The sequence below is a fragment of the Phyllobates terribilis genome, unplaced genomic scaffold, assembly GCF_046119375.1.
Source record: "Phyllobates terribilis strain yellow unplaced genomic scaffold, ASM4611937v1 Scaffold_5__5_contigs__length_657084704, whole genome shotgun sequence".
Lineage (NCBI taxonomy): Eukaryota > Metazoa > Chordata > Amphibia > Anura > Dendrobatidae > Phyllobates > Phyllobates terribilis.
Genome location: NW_027362765.1, coordinates 20,160,350 through 20,173,411, shown reverse-complemented (window position 1 = coordinate 20,173,411; position 13,062 = coordinate 20,160,350). Strand labels below are relative to the sequence as shown.

The 13,062-nt window shown below is 45.6% G+C and overlaps 1 protein-coding gene across 2 annotated transcripts in view; it reads left to right on the top strand.

Annotated features, from left to right (window-relative positions):
* The window catches only part of LOC141270503 (uncharacterized), a 121,724-nt gene extending 109,972 nt beyond the window's left edge, over positions 1 to 11,752 (top strand). The window contains exon 7 of one of the 2 annotated variants that reach the window (XM_073680512.1): positions 4,023 to 11,752. In XM_073680512.1, coding sequence (XP_073536613.1) covers positions 4,023 to 5,197 — 1,175 coding nt within the window. In that variant the 3' untranslated portion in view covers positions 5,198 to 11,752. The remainder of the gene's footprint in view (positions 1 to 4,022) is intronic. The other variant, XM_073680510.1, reaches the window with a different exon arrangement.
* The last annotated feature ends 1,310 nt before the right edge of the window (positions 11,753 to 13,062 follow it).

Here is a 13,062-nt window from a genome sequence, read left to right as displayed (position 1 = left end):
GATAATATAACCCAGGACCTGAAGAGAGGTTTGCTCGAAGAGGCATTTCTCAAATTTTGCATGTAAGTGGTTCTGCCTGAGCCTAAGCAGAACCTGACAAACATCCCTCCGGTGTGTGAGTAGGTCTGGAGAGAAGACCAAGATGTCGTCCAGGTATACCACCACGCATGAGTATAAGAGATCACGGAAGATGTCATTAACTAGCTCTTGGAAGATGGCTGGAGCGTTACAGAGACCGAAGGGCATCACACAGTATTCGTAGTGGCCGTCCCGGGTATTGAATGCCGTCTTCCACTCGTCTCCCTGGCGGATCCGAACGAAGTTGTACGCCCCGCGAAGATCGAGGTTGGTGAAGATCTTCGTGCCTTTAAGGTGGTCGAACAGTTCAGAGATGAGCGGCAGGGGGTACTTATTTTTGATGGTAATCTGGTTGAGTCCCCTATAATCGATACAATGACGCAGTGATCCATCGTTTTTCTTTACGAAGAAAAATCCTACTCCAGCCGGGTAGGTAGATTTCTAGATGAATCCTCTAGCAAGATTTTCTTCGATGTACTCCGACATGGCCCGAGTTTCGGCCAGCGACAAAGGGTAGATACGCCCACGGGGTGGAGAGGCACCGGGTACCAGGTCGATAGGGCAATCATATGGTCTATGAGGTGGCAGTGTCTCTGCTTCCTTCTTGTCGAAGACGTCTGCATAGGACCAGTAAGGTGCCGGTAGACCAGGTAGATTAGCCGGGGTTAGACGGAGGAACAAAGCAGGACTCATGGCATTTCTGACCCCAACGAAGCACTTCACCGAATCTCCAATTCAGGACGAGCCCATGTTTCTGAAGCCAGGGCAGACCAAGGAGAAGAGCGTGAGAGAGACTGGACAGCACGTGAAAGGAGATCTTCTCCGAGTGCAGCATTCCCACCTGAAGGGTTACAGGCTCTGTGACGAGCAGGATGTTTACTGGAAGAAGTCTCCCGTCCACAGAGGTGACCGACAACGGTTCAGCCAGACGTGTAGTAGGAATCTGATACTGCTCCACTACCGCCTGTGAGATGAGATTCCCGGCAGATCCAGAATCCAGGACGGCTGTCTCAAAGACGCGTGTCTTGCCACTGGAAATGCAAACAGATAGAGTCAATGACGGAGAGGTTTTACTCTTGTCTAGGACGACCCCTCCAAGCGGTCCTAGACCCTGGAGTTTCCCGGCTTCACCGGACAGGAGCGGATCAGTTACTCCTTACTACCATAGTAGAAACAGCTCCCCTCGGCTCGGCGTGTCTCTTGGCAAGACTTGACCATCTTGGTCTTGTCAATCTGCATGGGTTCGAGCGAGCGTGCGCGGGGAGTTGCCGGTTGGGAGGCAGGTTTCTGGAAAACAGGAGCAAGACGGGGAAATCTTCTCTACCGGGTAGTCTCTTTAGCTCGTTCCAAGAAACGGATATCAATCCGGGTAGCTAGTGACACCAGGTCATCCTGGGTGGTAGGAATGTCCCGGCCGGCTTATTCGTCCTTGATCCGTCCGGAAAGACCCTCTCAGAAGGTGGACGCCAGGGCCTCGTTCCAGGCAAGCTCAGAGGCGAGAGTACGGAACTGTATGGCATACTGGCCCACGGTGAGACTCCCTTGGCTGAGACGGAGCAGTGAGGAGGCAGTAGAAGTCCTTCATCCGGGCTCATCGAAGACTTTCCGGAAGGCAGTGAGGAAAGCCGGAAGGTCGGACACCAGGGGATCCCCTCTCTCCCATAGAGGGTTTAGCCATGCCAATGCTTCCCCGGTGAGGTGAGACATGATGAACGCCACCTTGGCCCGGTCGGAGGGAAACTGATGTTCCAGGAGTTCAAAGTGCAGAATGCACTGGTTCAGAAAACCCCGACATAAGACAGAGTCACCCCCAAAACGAGGAGGAGCAGAGAGCCGTGGTCCAGAGCTGGTTGCCATGGCACTGGTAGGCTGAGGCGCCGCCGGAGCAGGTGCCGCTCGGCTCGAGTCGGACACAGGTGGGATGGACAGCGTGTCCAGGCGGGAGTTGACATTTCGCAGGTAGGTCAGGATGGTTTCCTGTTGGGATCTCTGACGAGAAACCTCCTGGTACACGTCAGCAAGCGAAGGAGCCTGGGGGCCACCGGGTTCCATGGCCCGTGCAAACTGTTACGGATCCAGGTGGTGGAACCTCTGTGCTACGATGCAAGGAGGGGCCAGAGGGGCGTAACTAAGTATCAACTCGGACCGACCAAGGTTTCACGGCGGCTCAATCGACTCCGTGAACCAGGGAGGGACCGAGCAGAGGGACCAGGTGTCACTCTGGGACCGACCTTGTATGAGAGCAGGTGACTCCCACGGGTCAGATGGCAGGGACTGACCGGTACAGCAGATGAGCACGGCAGGCAGGCTGACGGGTGATCCGACTAGACGGACTGGCAGACACCACGGGTAGCTGGCAGGTAACAGGCAGGAGCCTCCAGGTAGGTAGGCTGTTAAACACGGCAGGTAACAGGCAGGTTACAGGTAAGTTCTCGGGGTAGGCAGATTTGGCCTAGCCCATAGACAGACTGGCGGGTTGTACCGTAGGCAGACCGTCGGGCTGGAGAGTATACTGGCTGGCGGAGACAGATAGGTGGTAGGTAGAAGCTCCGGATAGGCGGACAGGCCAAGCCCATAGACAGACTGGCGGACTGGGCAGCAAGCAGACTGTCGGGCTGGACTGGTAGTCAGGCTGGCGGACTGGACTGGTAGTCAGACTGACGGGCAGGACTGGTAGCGGGACCTGAGGGCTGAAGCGGAGTTTGGTACACAGAGCAACAACCTTGCACGGGCCCCTCCATTTTGGAGGAGGTGTCTTTTATATGAGAGGTCCTCCGGCCATTGGCCGGGGACTACTTAGGATGGCGCGTGTGGCCCCTTTAAGAGGGGGAGCGCGCGCGTGCCCTAAGCACAGTGCCCAGGAAGCTGTGCGCGCCGGCAGCAGGAGAGCAGGAAGACGCCGGGGCTGGAGCGCGGCGGTAAGGGGGACAGCGTCTCTGCCTGTCAGGGGGCAGAGACGCCGATGCTACATCAGATATTGAGAAAAACATGTATACGTGTCTTTTTATATAGTGTATGTAAATTTCTGGTTTCAACTGTATGTGTATAAGCCAATATTTCACTTTTCCTCCTTTTATTTCTCTTTGCACCTTAATTATTGCTAATGAAAATACATACAAAAATACCCGTATTACTCCAACCTTACACCTGCTCTAAAGTCATGGCTTCTTTGTACACGACCATCCTACTCCTCCCTTTTGCCTTGTTCTGTGCTATAGTTCATGTAGCTGTCAGGGAGTGTATGAGACAGACACCACCTAATAGCACTGACTTACAGGCCTCTTTATGATTCTCGAATAAAACCAACGAAAAGGTATAATAAGGGAACACAAAGGTAATGTTTGTTAAAAATAATTCAATATATTTTATTAACTTAATCCACTAAAAACAACAATAGACAGGGACAATTTTAAAAACATTAAAAACTAAACATATCAGGAGGGGGAAAGGTATGCCCCCAGGAAAATATACATACATAATAGAACCTTCTCATAAATTAAATTGTCCTTGTCTGTTGTTGTTTTTAATGGATTAAGTTAATAAAATATATTGAATTATTTTTCACAATCATTACCTTTGTGGTCCCTTATTATACCTTTTCATTTGTTTTATTCTGGTTTTGTTAGGTATTCTGGGTATATTTATTGTGTTGATTTCCTTGGTATTTGCTTCTTTTTATAGGATTTACTCTTTATGATTCTCTACTGAACATTTCATTAGAAAAATTTGGTGACAAGCACAGTGAAACATAAAGCTATAAAAAAAATCTAGCATTAGAATAGAAATTAAAAATTGTACAACCTTTTGGCTTAATATCATAATCTATTAGTCCTTGCAAGTCTACAGTTTGTACCCCTGTCTTTGTCAGCTAGTAATTGAATTGTAATACAATTTTCTTCCAAACGACGTAGTTATGAAAAAATAAATATTTTTTTTCTTGGCAGATAACTGTGCGTCAGATGGACATCTGCCTATTACTGATTTTGAAGCAGCTGATTATGGTATCACACCATATATATATGAAGAGCATGACATTATTCCAGATATACCGCCAGCCCTTCACAGCAAAGAACTGTCATCTATTACTTATCAACAGGTTCCATCTTCTAATTCATTACAGACTATTAAGCAAAATGACAATAACAAACGGGATGCTGAACATCAAAAAGCTCATACAGGGGAGAAGCCATTTTCATGTTCAGAATGTGGGAAATGTTTTACCAACAAAACAAGGCTTAGCGTACATGAGAGAATTCACACAGGGGAGAAACCATTTTCATGTTACGAATGTGGGAAATGTTTTACCTGGAAATCAAGTCTTAATGTACATCAGAGAAGTCACACTGGAGAGAAGCCATTTTCATGTCCATTATGTGGGAAATGTTTTACTTGGAAAGGAGATCTTGTTAAACATAAAACCACTCACACAGGGGAGAATCCATTTTCATGTTCAGAATGTGGAAAATGTTTTACCAAGAAATCATGTCTTACTGTACATCAGAGAAGTCACACGGGGGTGAAGCCATTTTCATGTGCAGAATGTGGGAAAAATTTTACTACCAAAACACATCTTGTTAAACATCAGAAAATTCACACAGGGGAGAAGCCGTTTTCTTGTTCAGAATGTGGGAAATGTTTTACCGTTAAAACAAATCTTGTTAGACATCAGAGAACTCACACAGGAGAGAAGGCATTTTCATGTCCAGAATGTGGGAAATGTTTTACCTATAAAACAAATCTTGTTAGACATAAGAGAAGTCACACCGGGGAGAAACCATTTTCATGTTCAGAATGTGGGAAATGTTTTACCATGAAAGAAAATCTTACTGTACATCAGAGAATTCACACAGGAGAGAAGCCATTTTCATGTCATGAATGTAGGAAATGTTTTTCTTCAAAAGGAGATCTTGTTAAACATTTAAGAACTCACACAGGGGAGAAGCCATTTTCATGTGCAGAATGTGGGAAATGTTTTACCAAGAAAGAAAATCTTACTATACATCAGAGAATTCACACAGGAGAGAAGCCATTTTCATGTCATGAATGTAGGAAATGTTTTACATCCAAAGGAGATCTTGTTAAACATAAAAGCACTCACGTGGGCGAGAATCCATTTTGATGTTCAGAATGTGGGAAATGTTTTACTTCCAAAGGAGATCTTGTTAAACATAAAAGCATGCACACAGGAGAGAAGCCATTTTCATGTTCAGAATGTAGGAATTTTTTTTACCAGGAAAGAAAGTCTTACTGTACATCAGAGAACTCACTCAGGGGAGAAGCCATTTTCATGTTCGGAATGTGGGAATTGATGTTCCTGTAAATCGACTATTGTTATGAATCAAAGAATACACACAGAGAAGCCTTTTTCATATTGAGAATTGGAAAATCTAGATAATCAATTATTTGTGCTGGGCTAATGTGTAGAGCTACAGGTACCTCTGTAGCACCTACTATCAGGTGCCACCTATACCCTCCTTTTTTAGGTGCCTGTCCATTAATCTCTATATTAATTATTTTTATCATTTTGTTCATCATAATAATATATAATAATAATAGTTTATTTTTATAGCGCCAACATATTCCGCAGCACTTTACAAATTTTAGGGGGGACTTATACAGACAATACAGAATAAGCATATCTCATATCGAACGGAGTGAGGGCCCTGCTCGCGAGCTTACAGTCTATGAGGAAGTGGGGGAGACACAAAAGGTAAAAAGTACATATATTGTATAATGCAGCCTTGATATACTGAATAGGATAAATAATAATACATGGACTGGTCGCCAGCCAGTATGTGTGCAGTCCTGACAGAGGCTTTTATGTGCATGGTTGGTTTGAACCCGAAGTTGAAGAAGATTTTAATATGGGGGAAAGCTGGGATGGACAGAGTGTGTTTAGGTGATACGCCAGTCTAAAGAAATGTGTTTTTAGGGTTCGCTTGAAACTGTGGGTATTGGGAATTAATCGAACTGTCCTGGGTAGTGCATTCCAGAGAATTGGCGCAGCACGCGAGAAATCTTGGAGACGGGAGTGGGAAGTTCGGATTATGGAGGATTTTAGTTTCAAGTCATTTGCAGAACGGAGGGCACGTGTAGGGTGGTAGACTGAGACAAGGGAGGAGATGTAGGGGGGTACTGAAGCATGGAGCGCTTTGTGGGTAAGCGTGATAAGTTTAAAACGAACTCTATATTGGATGGGCAACCAATGCAATGACTGGCACAGGGAAGAGGCATCTGAGTAGCGGTTGGCGAGGAATATGATCCTGGCTGCTGCGTTCAGGACGGATTGGAGAGGGGAGAGTTTAGTAAGAGGGAGACCGATTAGTAGAGCGTTGCAATAGTCAAGACGAGAATGAATAAGAGCGACAGTAAGAGTTTTTGCCGAGTCCAAGGTGAGAAAAGTCCTGATTCTTGAGATGTTTTTGAGGTGTAGATGACATGAACGAGCGAGTGATTTGATGTGAGGAGTGAAAGAAAGATCTGAATCAAAAATGACCCCAAGACAGCGGGCTTGTAGCTGGGGAGTAATGGTTGAGGCACAAACGGAGATGGCAATATCGGGCACAGGTAGATTAATGGAGGGAGGAAAGACGAGTAGTTCAGTTTTTGACAGATTCAGTTTTAGGTAGAGGGAGGACATAATGTTAGACACAGCAGAAAGACAATCACTGGTCTTTTGTAGTAATGCAGGGGTGATGTCCGGAGCAGAGGTGTATAATTGGGTGTCATCAGCATAGAGATGGTACTGAAAACCGAATCTACTGATTGTTTGTCCAATAGGAGCGGTGTATAAGGAGAAAAGAAGGGGGCCTAGGACTGATCCTTGAGGAACCCCGACAGTAAGAGGAAGTAGGGAGGAGGAGGAGCCGGCAAAAGACACAGAGAAGGAGCGGTCAGAGAGATAAGAGGAGAACCAGGAGAGAACCATGTCCTTGAGGCCAATAGTGCGGAGCATAGTGAGGAGGAGCTGGTGATCCACAGTGTCAAATGCTGCAGAGAGATCCAGGAGAATCAGCAGGGAGTAGTGACCATTAGATTTAGCTGTTAGTAGATCATTAGAGACTTTAGTGAGGACAGTTTCAGTAGAATGTAAAGAGCGGAAACCAGATTGTAAAGGGTCAAGAAGAGAGTTGTCTGAGAGATAGCGGATTAGACGGGAGTGGACCAGGCGTTCCAGGAGTTTAGAGATAAAGGGAAGATTGGAAACAGGTCTGTAGTTGGCCGTGCAGTTCTGGTCGAGGGATGGTTTTTTAAGTAATGGTTGTATGCTGGCGTGTTTAAAAGAAGAGGGAAAGATACCAGATGAGAGGGAAAGGTTGAAAATTTTAGTTAGGTGAGAGGTGACAGCTGGAGCAAGGGACTGGAGGAGATGTGAGGGAATAGGGTCGCTGGTGCAGGTGGTAGGGCGAGAAGATGCAAGGAGCCTGATCACTTCATCTTCCGTGACTGGTTCGAAGTCAGAAAATGAGCAAGATACAATGTGGCGGGGGGGAGCATGCATAACATTTGGGGATTGGGAGAAAATTTCCTGTCGGATATGGTCAATTTTTTCTTTGAAATAGTTAGCCAGATCGTCAGCGCTGAGGTCGGTGGTCGGGGCCTGTGCTGTTTGATTGAGGAGAGAATGAAACGTGTCAAAGAGTCGTTTAGGATTATTGGAAAGTGAGATGATGAGGTTGTTAAAGTAGGTTTGTTTGGAGAGGTGAAGGGCAGAGTTATATGTTTTCAGCATAAATTTATAGTGGAGGAAATCTTCGGGCAGATTTGATTTTCTCCACAGCCGTTCAGCGCACCTGGAGTACCTCTGGAGAAGACGTGTTTGAGGCGTGTGCCAGGGTTGTCGCCGTCTATGCCGAATTGTTCTTTGTGTAGGAGGTGCGGCTTCATCCAGGGCACATAGCATTATTTTGTTATAATGCTTCAATGCAGATTCGGGACATGAGAGGGAGGAGATTGGGGCCAATGATGATTGCAACCTTTTTATAAATTTCTGGGTGTTAATGGCGCGTAAATTTCTATAAGTGTGGACGGTGGGAGTGTCTTGAGTAGAGTCACAGTTCTTGACAGAGAATGAAAGAAGATTATGGTCAGAGAGTGGAAGGGGAGAGTTAGTAAAGTCATGTATCCCTCAATTATAGTGCTATTGAGCCAGCCTTGCCTTATAACTATTGAACCACGCTGGTCGAATATTATTGACCATAATCCGCTCCACTGCTACCATCTATACCTTGAAATTACAGGTACCCTAGAGGGGCGTGACCGGAAGTCTAGGAGACGAGACTTGTTTGTCCAAGCTCTGTGCTCCAGATATTTCATCTAAAGCAATCCTCACGTATTTATAGCCATCCAAGACCCCCGCTTGCTCCTCTCCTAGTTACAAACTCCCACCTCAAACCTTTTTGGACCGTATTGGCCTTACCTAGGTGAAGATCAGGCTTGAGGCTTGCTGCTGCCCCAAGACCGCGGCCTTTCCAGAGGGCATTTTCCAGCAGACACCGGTTCGCCCCATCGGCAGGCGAACTTGAGACCGCGGCACGAGACGCCGAGACGAATGGGGCCCTCGTGGAGTTCTTGTCCTCGCTCGTGGCGCGTGCCTTCGGATCCTGAGGAATCCACATGAGTGCCTGCGCCTGCACGTGGCCACGGTCACCCCTGACTGTCAGCAGCCTGCCCCTCGGCCAGCAACGGTGGCGTCGTCGTCAGTGGGGCTCGGGATCTCGGCTAGGGACGCAGAGGTGAGGTTTAGCCACCAGTGGGGTCTCCCTGGCCCTCACAGTGCGAAGGGTTGATCGTTCGCACGAGTGTGTGTGGGCCTGAGCCGAAGTATGCGGCGACATGTGCGCAAGCAGCAGCGGCGCCCCCTCTCACTTTTCCGCTCAGGGATCGATACCTGCCTCGGCTCCGCTTGACCTGGAGGGGTTCCCCCTGCACACTCCCCATTTCACATGCTGTGGGCTTGGCTAACGGTGAGGCTCCCACCTTAAGCCCAGGTCTCTTTATTAAAAACTGTTGAACCACTGTAGTGGAGGGGTCCCACAGCCCCTCGGCCCCCCCCCACAGTATTAAATCAGGAGGCCCCCTAACAACTTCATAAAGCCCTAAAGGCATTGACTATTTTCACCTTCAGAGACATTTGCACCCTACTGATATCTAGAGGTTACCCAGTGAACTGTATGCGAACACAAGGGATTTTGCTTCAATTCATACTGCTTTATGCCTACATAATTCTATATGTTATCCCGAGTTGTTATTAAGGCTGCCTAATTGCACTAATTATTACACACTTGGACTTCCATGATGATTTAACTACCGCCTATCCATACCCCGCGGTGTTCAACGCGTAATATGCCTCCCCCCTAACTCAATTTTTCTATAGCTGGATATATCATACCAGGTTGCCTCACATATTTCCAACGTTCTTATGATGAGGACAAGTAGAACTATCTCAGCGCGTTCCATCCAAAAGAACCCATCTTTAACGGACCTAGATGACAATATGTCCTCTGGTCCACAATCTCCGGCTGAATCACATTGCTCCTCCTCACCAGATGGCGCTGACGCAGAATCATTACCAGCTTCCACTACCAGAGCAATGTGCGCTTCTGCATATCAAACAGCCCTTCTCTCTCAATTCTAATTAATCCTCCATTCAGAACTCTCTAAAATGTCTGAAAAACTGACAAGGAAACTTTCCAAGGAAATTAGAGAGCTGGGCTCTAGAACCTCGGACCTGAAGGATAGAATGGGCTCCAACTCTGCAGGTCTCGCTGCTCACGAGAAAGAACTTGAAATACTCCATTAAGAAATTCATTCTCTAAATAACAGATTGGAAGACCGCGCCCATAGAAGTAGCATACGTATTAGAGGCCTGCCTGAGACTATCAAAGATCTTCAATCCACTGCTACAGCCCTCTTTCAAGAACTCCTTCCTGGAATATCTTTAGAGCGCTTGGAGATGGACTGCATACACAGAGCCCTTACTAAAAGCAGACCTAATGGCCCACCTTGGGATATTATTCTCAAAATGCACTTCTACAAAACGAAGGAGCAAATCTTACAAGCTACCAGAAACTCTTCACCCCTGAAATTTCAGGGTCATGCCTATGAACTTTTCCTTGATCTGGCTCCTTCCACAATTTCTTAAAGAAGAGCCATGAAACTATACCTAGAAGTTCTGCGCGCCAAAAACATCAGATACCGCTGGGGGTACCCCTTCAAGCTTTCTTTCACCCACCTCAACATGGTTCACACAGTCCTCTGTCTTGAGGGGGCAAAGCGCTGCCTCACTAAACTGCGGCTCCTGGATCAAGAACTTTCACCTTCAACCGCTTCTCTTCAGCAGGCCAAAGAACATCATTCTAGGTCACGAGACCCTTCTACTCCTCTGTGAATATTGGGTCCTGCTCCTAGTGAATACTTATTTACTTTCACGATGGCCCTCACGTCCGTTCATTGTTTCTTTGCTTACTTATCTCAGATGTCAACAGCTCATTAATATATTCCATTAAAACTATGGATTCATTTAATGGTCCTCAAACTACACTTTGATTACCGTTAGTTTGTCAATGTAACCTGTTTAACTTAGCTGAATTACTCTTCAGTTTTCAGAAGTTGTTTTATCTCTTCAGATTCTGGAACACTGTTATGCAGCTTTGCCTCATTTCCAGAAGTTCTTCTAATATTTTGGTCTAAACTTCATACACCATGGACGACTAATCTGCTCTTCTCAGTTTTGCAACCTTACTCTTCACATTCTCGTCCTACACTGGAGAACGATAAGTGACTTTTCACAACTATACTACTCAATTAAGACTTTGCGGTTCTTCATTCAGTACCTTGTATAGAACTCTAATGCTTTACAAACTGCTTACTGTTTCGCTCTGACATGCTCCTTAAGTTCTTGTTTATGCATTTAATGCTCGTTGGTCAACATTCTGATTTTTTTGGGTTCTCAAGTTGTTATATATAACTTTTCTTGTTAAGTCCGCACTCTCCTCTTACCCAGACCCAATGTCCGTACAGCCTCTTATAGTTTTTTTTTTTTTTTTTGAACAATCATTTTTATTAAAGGTTTTAACATTTGGATAAAGCATGAGTACAAACATTTCACATCAAAGCTTTACATGAATACTCAAAGATAGAAAATCCCCCCTACCCTTCTCCCCTCCCAAAATGCAGCAATTTATGTAATGTATAACGTCCTCCATACCTGAAATAAAACTCTCATCTAACCAAGCAACTCTGTTTCATTTTAATTTTTGTCCGCCCTATTGTCCATGTTACATGGTTACAAGTGTCCCGGAACCACCTGACTAGACCTTCAAGATCCCCAAAGTGCCTTGAATGTCGTTTAATAAGTACCACTCGGAATGAGCAAATGGCTGAACCACTCCCACGATTTCTTCTTGTGAGCATTTCCTTTCTAGGAATTGTCTCCACTTTTCAAAGAATTTCCCGGTCAGTTTGGTCTTATGCCTTTCTGCCTCCAATTTTTCTAAAAGCATCAGCTGTTTTAGGTTGGACACCACTTCCTTCACGGAGGGAGCCTTCTCCGATATCCAATTTCATAGAATGCATTTTTTTTCCAAGATCATGATACTGTGTATTAGGGTGTGTCTGCATCCCCGTTGACCTATATCCTCCCCTTCAAACCCTTCGCCTCTGTAGTGAAAAATCCAGAAGTATGGATCTAATGCCCAATTCCCCCCCCCCAGATCCTCTTAACCAGACTCCTAATACTCTTCCAAAAAATTTTAATTGTTTTACAACTCCATAACCCGTGAAACATGTCATTATCTTCTTGACATTTCGGGCAGGGCCTCCGTCGGATTCCACCCTCCCCCCGAATCGGGACATTGAACCCATAAATGGCCCTATGAATAATCCTAAATTGGGTATCTCTCCATGCCTCATTAATCACGTTTTTTTTCATTGTTGCCCATCCTTGTAGGATCTTATCAGCTATGTCCGAGTCATTAAGCTGTTTCGCCCAGCCCTTGAAAATTGTTTGCTCACCTGTCGGGGATAGAGTTTCTCTCAACGCACCGTAGATTCTTGATACATTCAGAGCATACAGATCACCCTCTAGTAATTTGTCTATAACATTTTTACATAACTCCCTCTCAATCGAACACAAATCTTTCATAATCCAGCCTTTAAGCTGTGAGTATTGTATACTTTGAAAGGGACTGAGGTTAAATCGTTCCACCACTTCCTTCTCAGTCATCCATCTCTTTTCTGTCACATGCATGATATCTTTCATCCGTCTCACCCCTTTTTCCTTCCATTCCTTAAAGAGTTTATTTTCCTTTCCCAGCTTAAAATTTGGATATGCCCAATGTTCCAAGTATTTAGACACTTTCCACGAAAGCCCCAGCTTTTTCCGTACCGCTTTCCAAGTTAACAGCGTGTCGCGACATATTATGGAGTTTCTAATTTTCGGGCTAATACATGACATAGGGGAATGTAGCGGCGAGGCCAGGCCCAAGGACTACAAAATTCGCCCTCTAGTTTAATATCCGAATGTCTCTCCGATCCCCTAAGCCAATCTTTTACGTGTCTGGTGAGGCAAGCTAAATTGTATGCTCTGACATTAGGAGTGTTTAGTCCTCCCCGCTCAGGAGCTTGCATTAGAGTGTTCAAACTAATCCTAACTTTTTTTCCCTTCCACAAGAAAGATGAGAATGCTTTATGTAATCTACGAATATCTTTGCGTTTAAGCAGTAAAGGAATTGTCTGTAAGGGGTATAGCAATCTTAGAAAGCACATCATTTTAATTAAGTGATTTCTTGCTAACAAGGGTAGTGGCAGACCACTCCAGCCCTGCAATTGCTTCTCCATTTTGGATATTAGAGGCGAATAGTTTAGGTTGTATAATGTATCTGCTGTGCGGCCCAGATGAACCCCTAGATATTTAATGGATGTTTTCGCTATTGGGATCCCACACATGTCGGCTCGCCTCTTCTTTTTCCCTTCATCATTAAC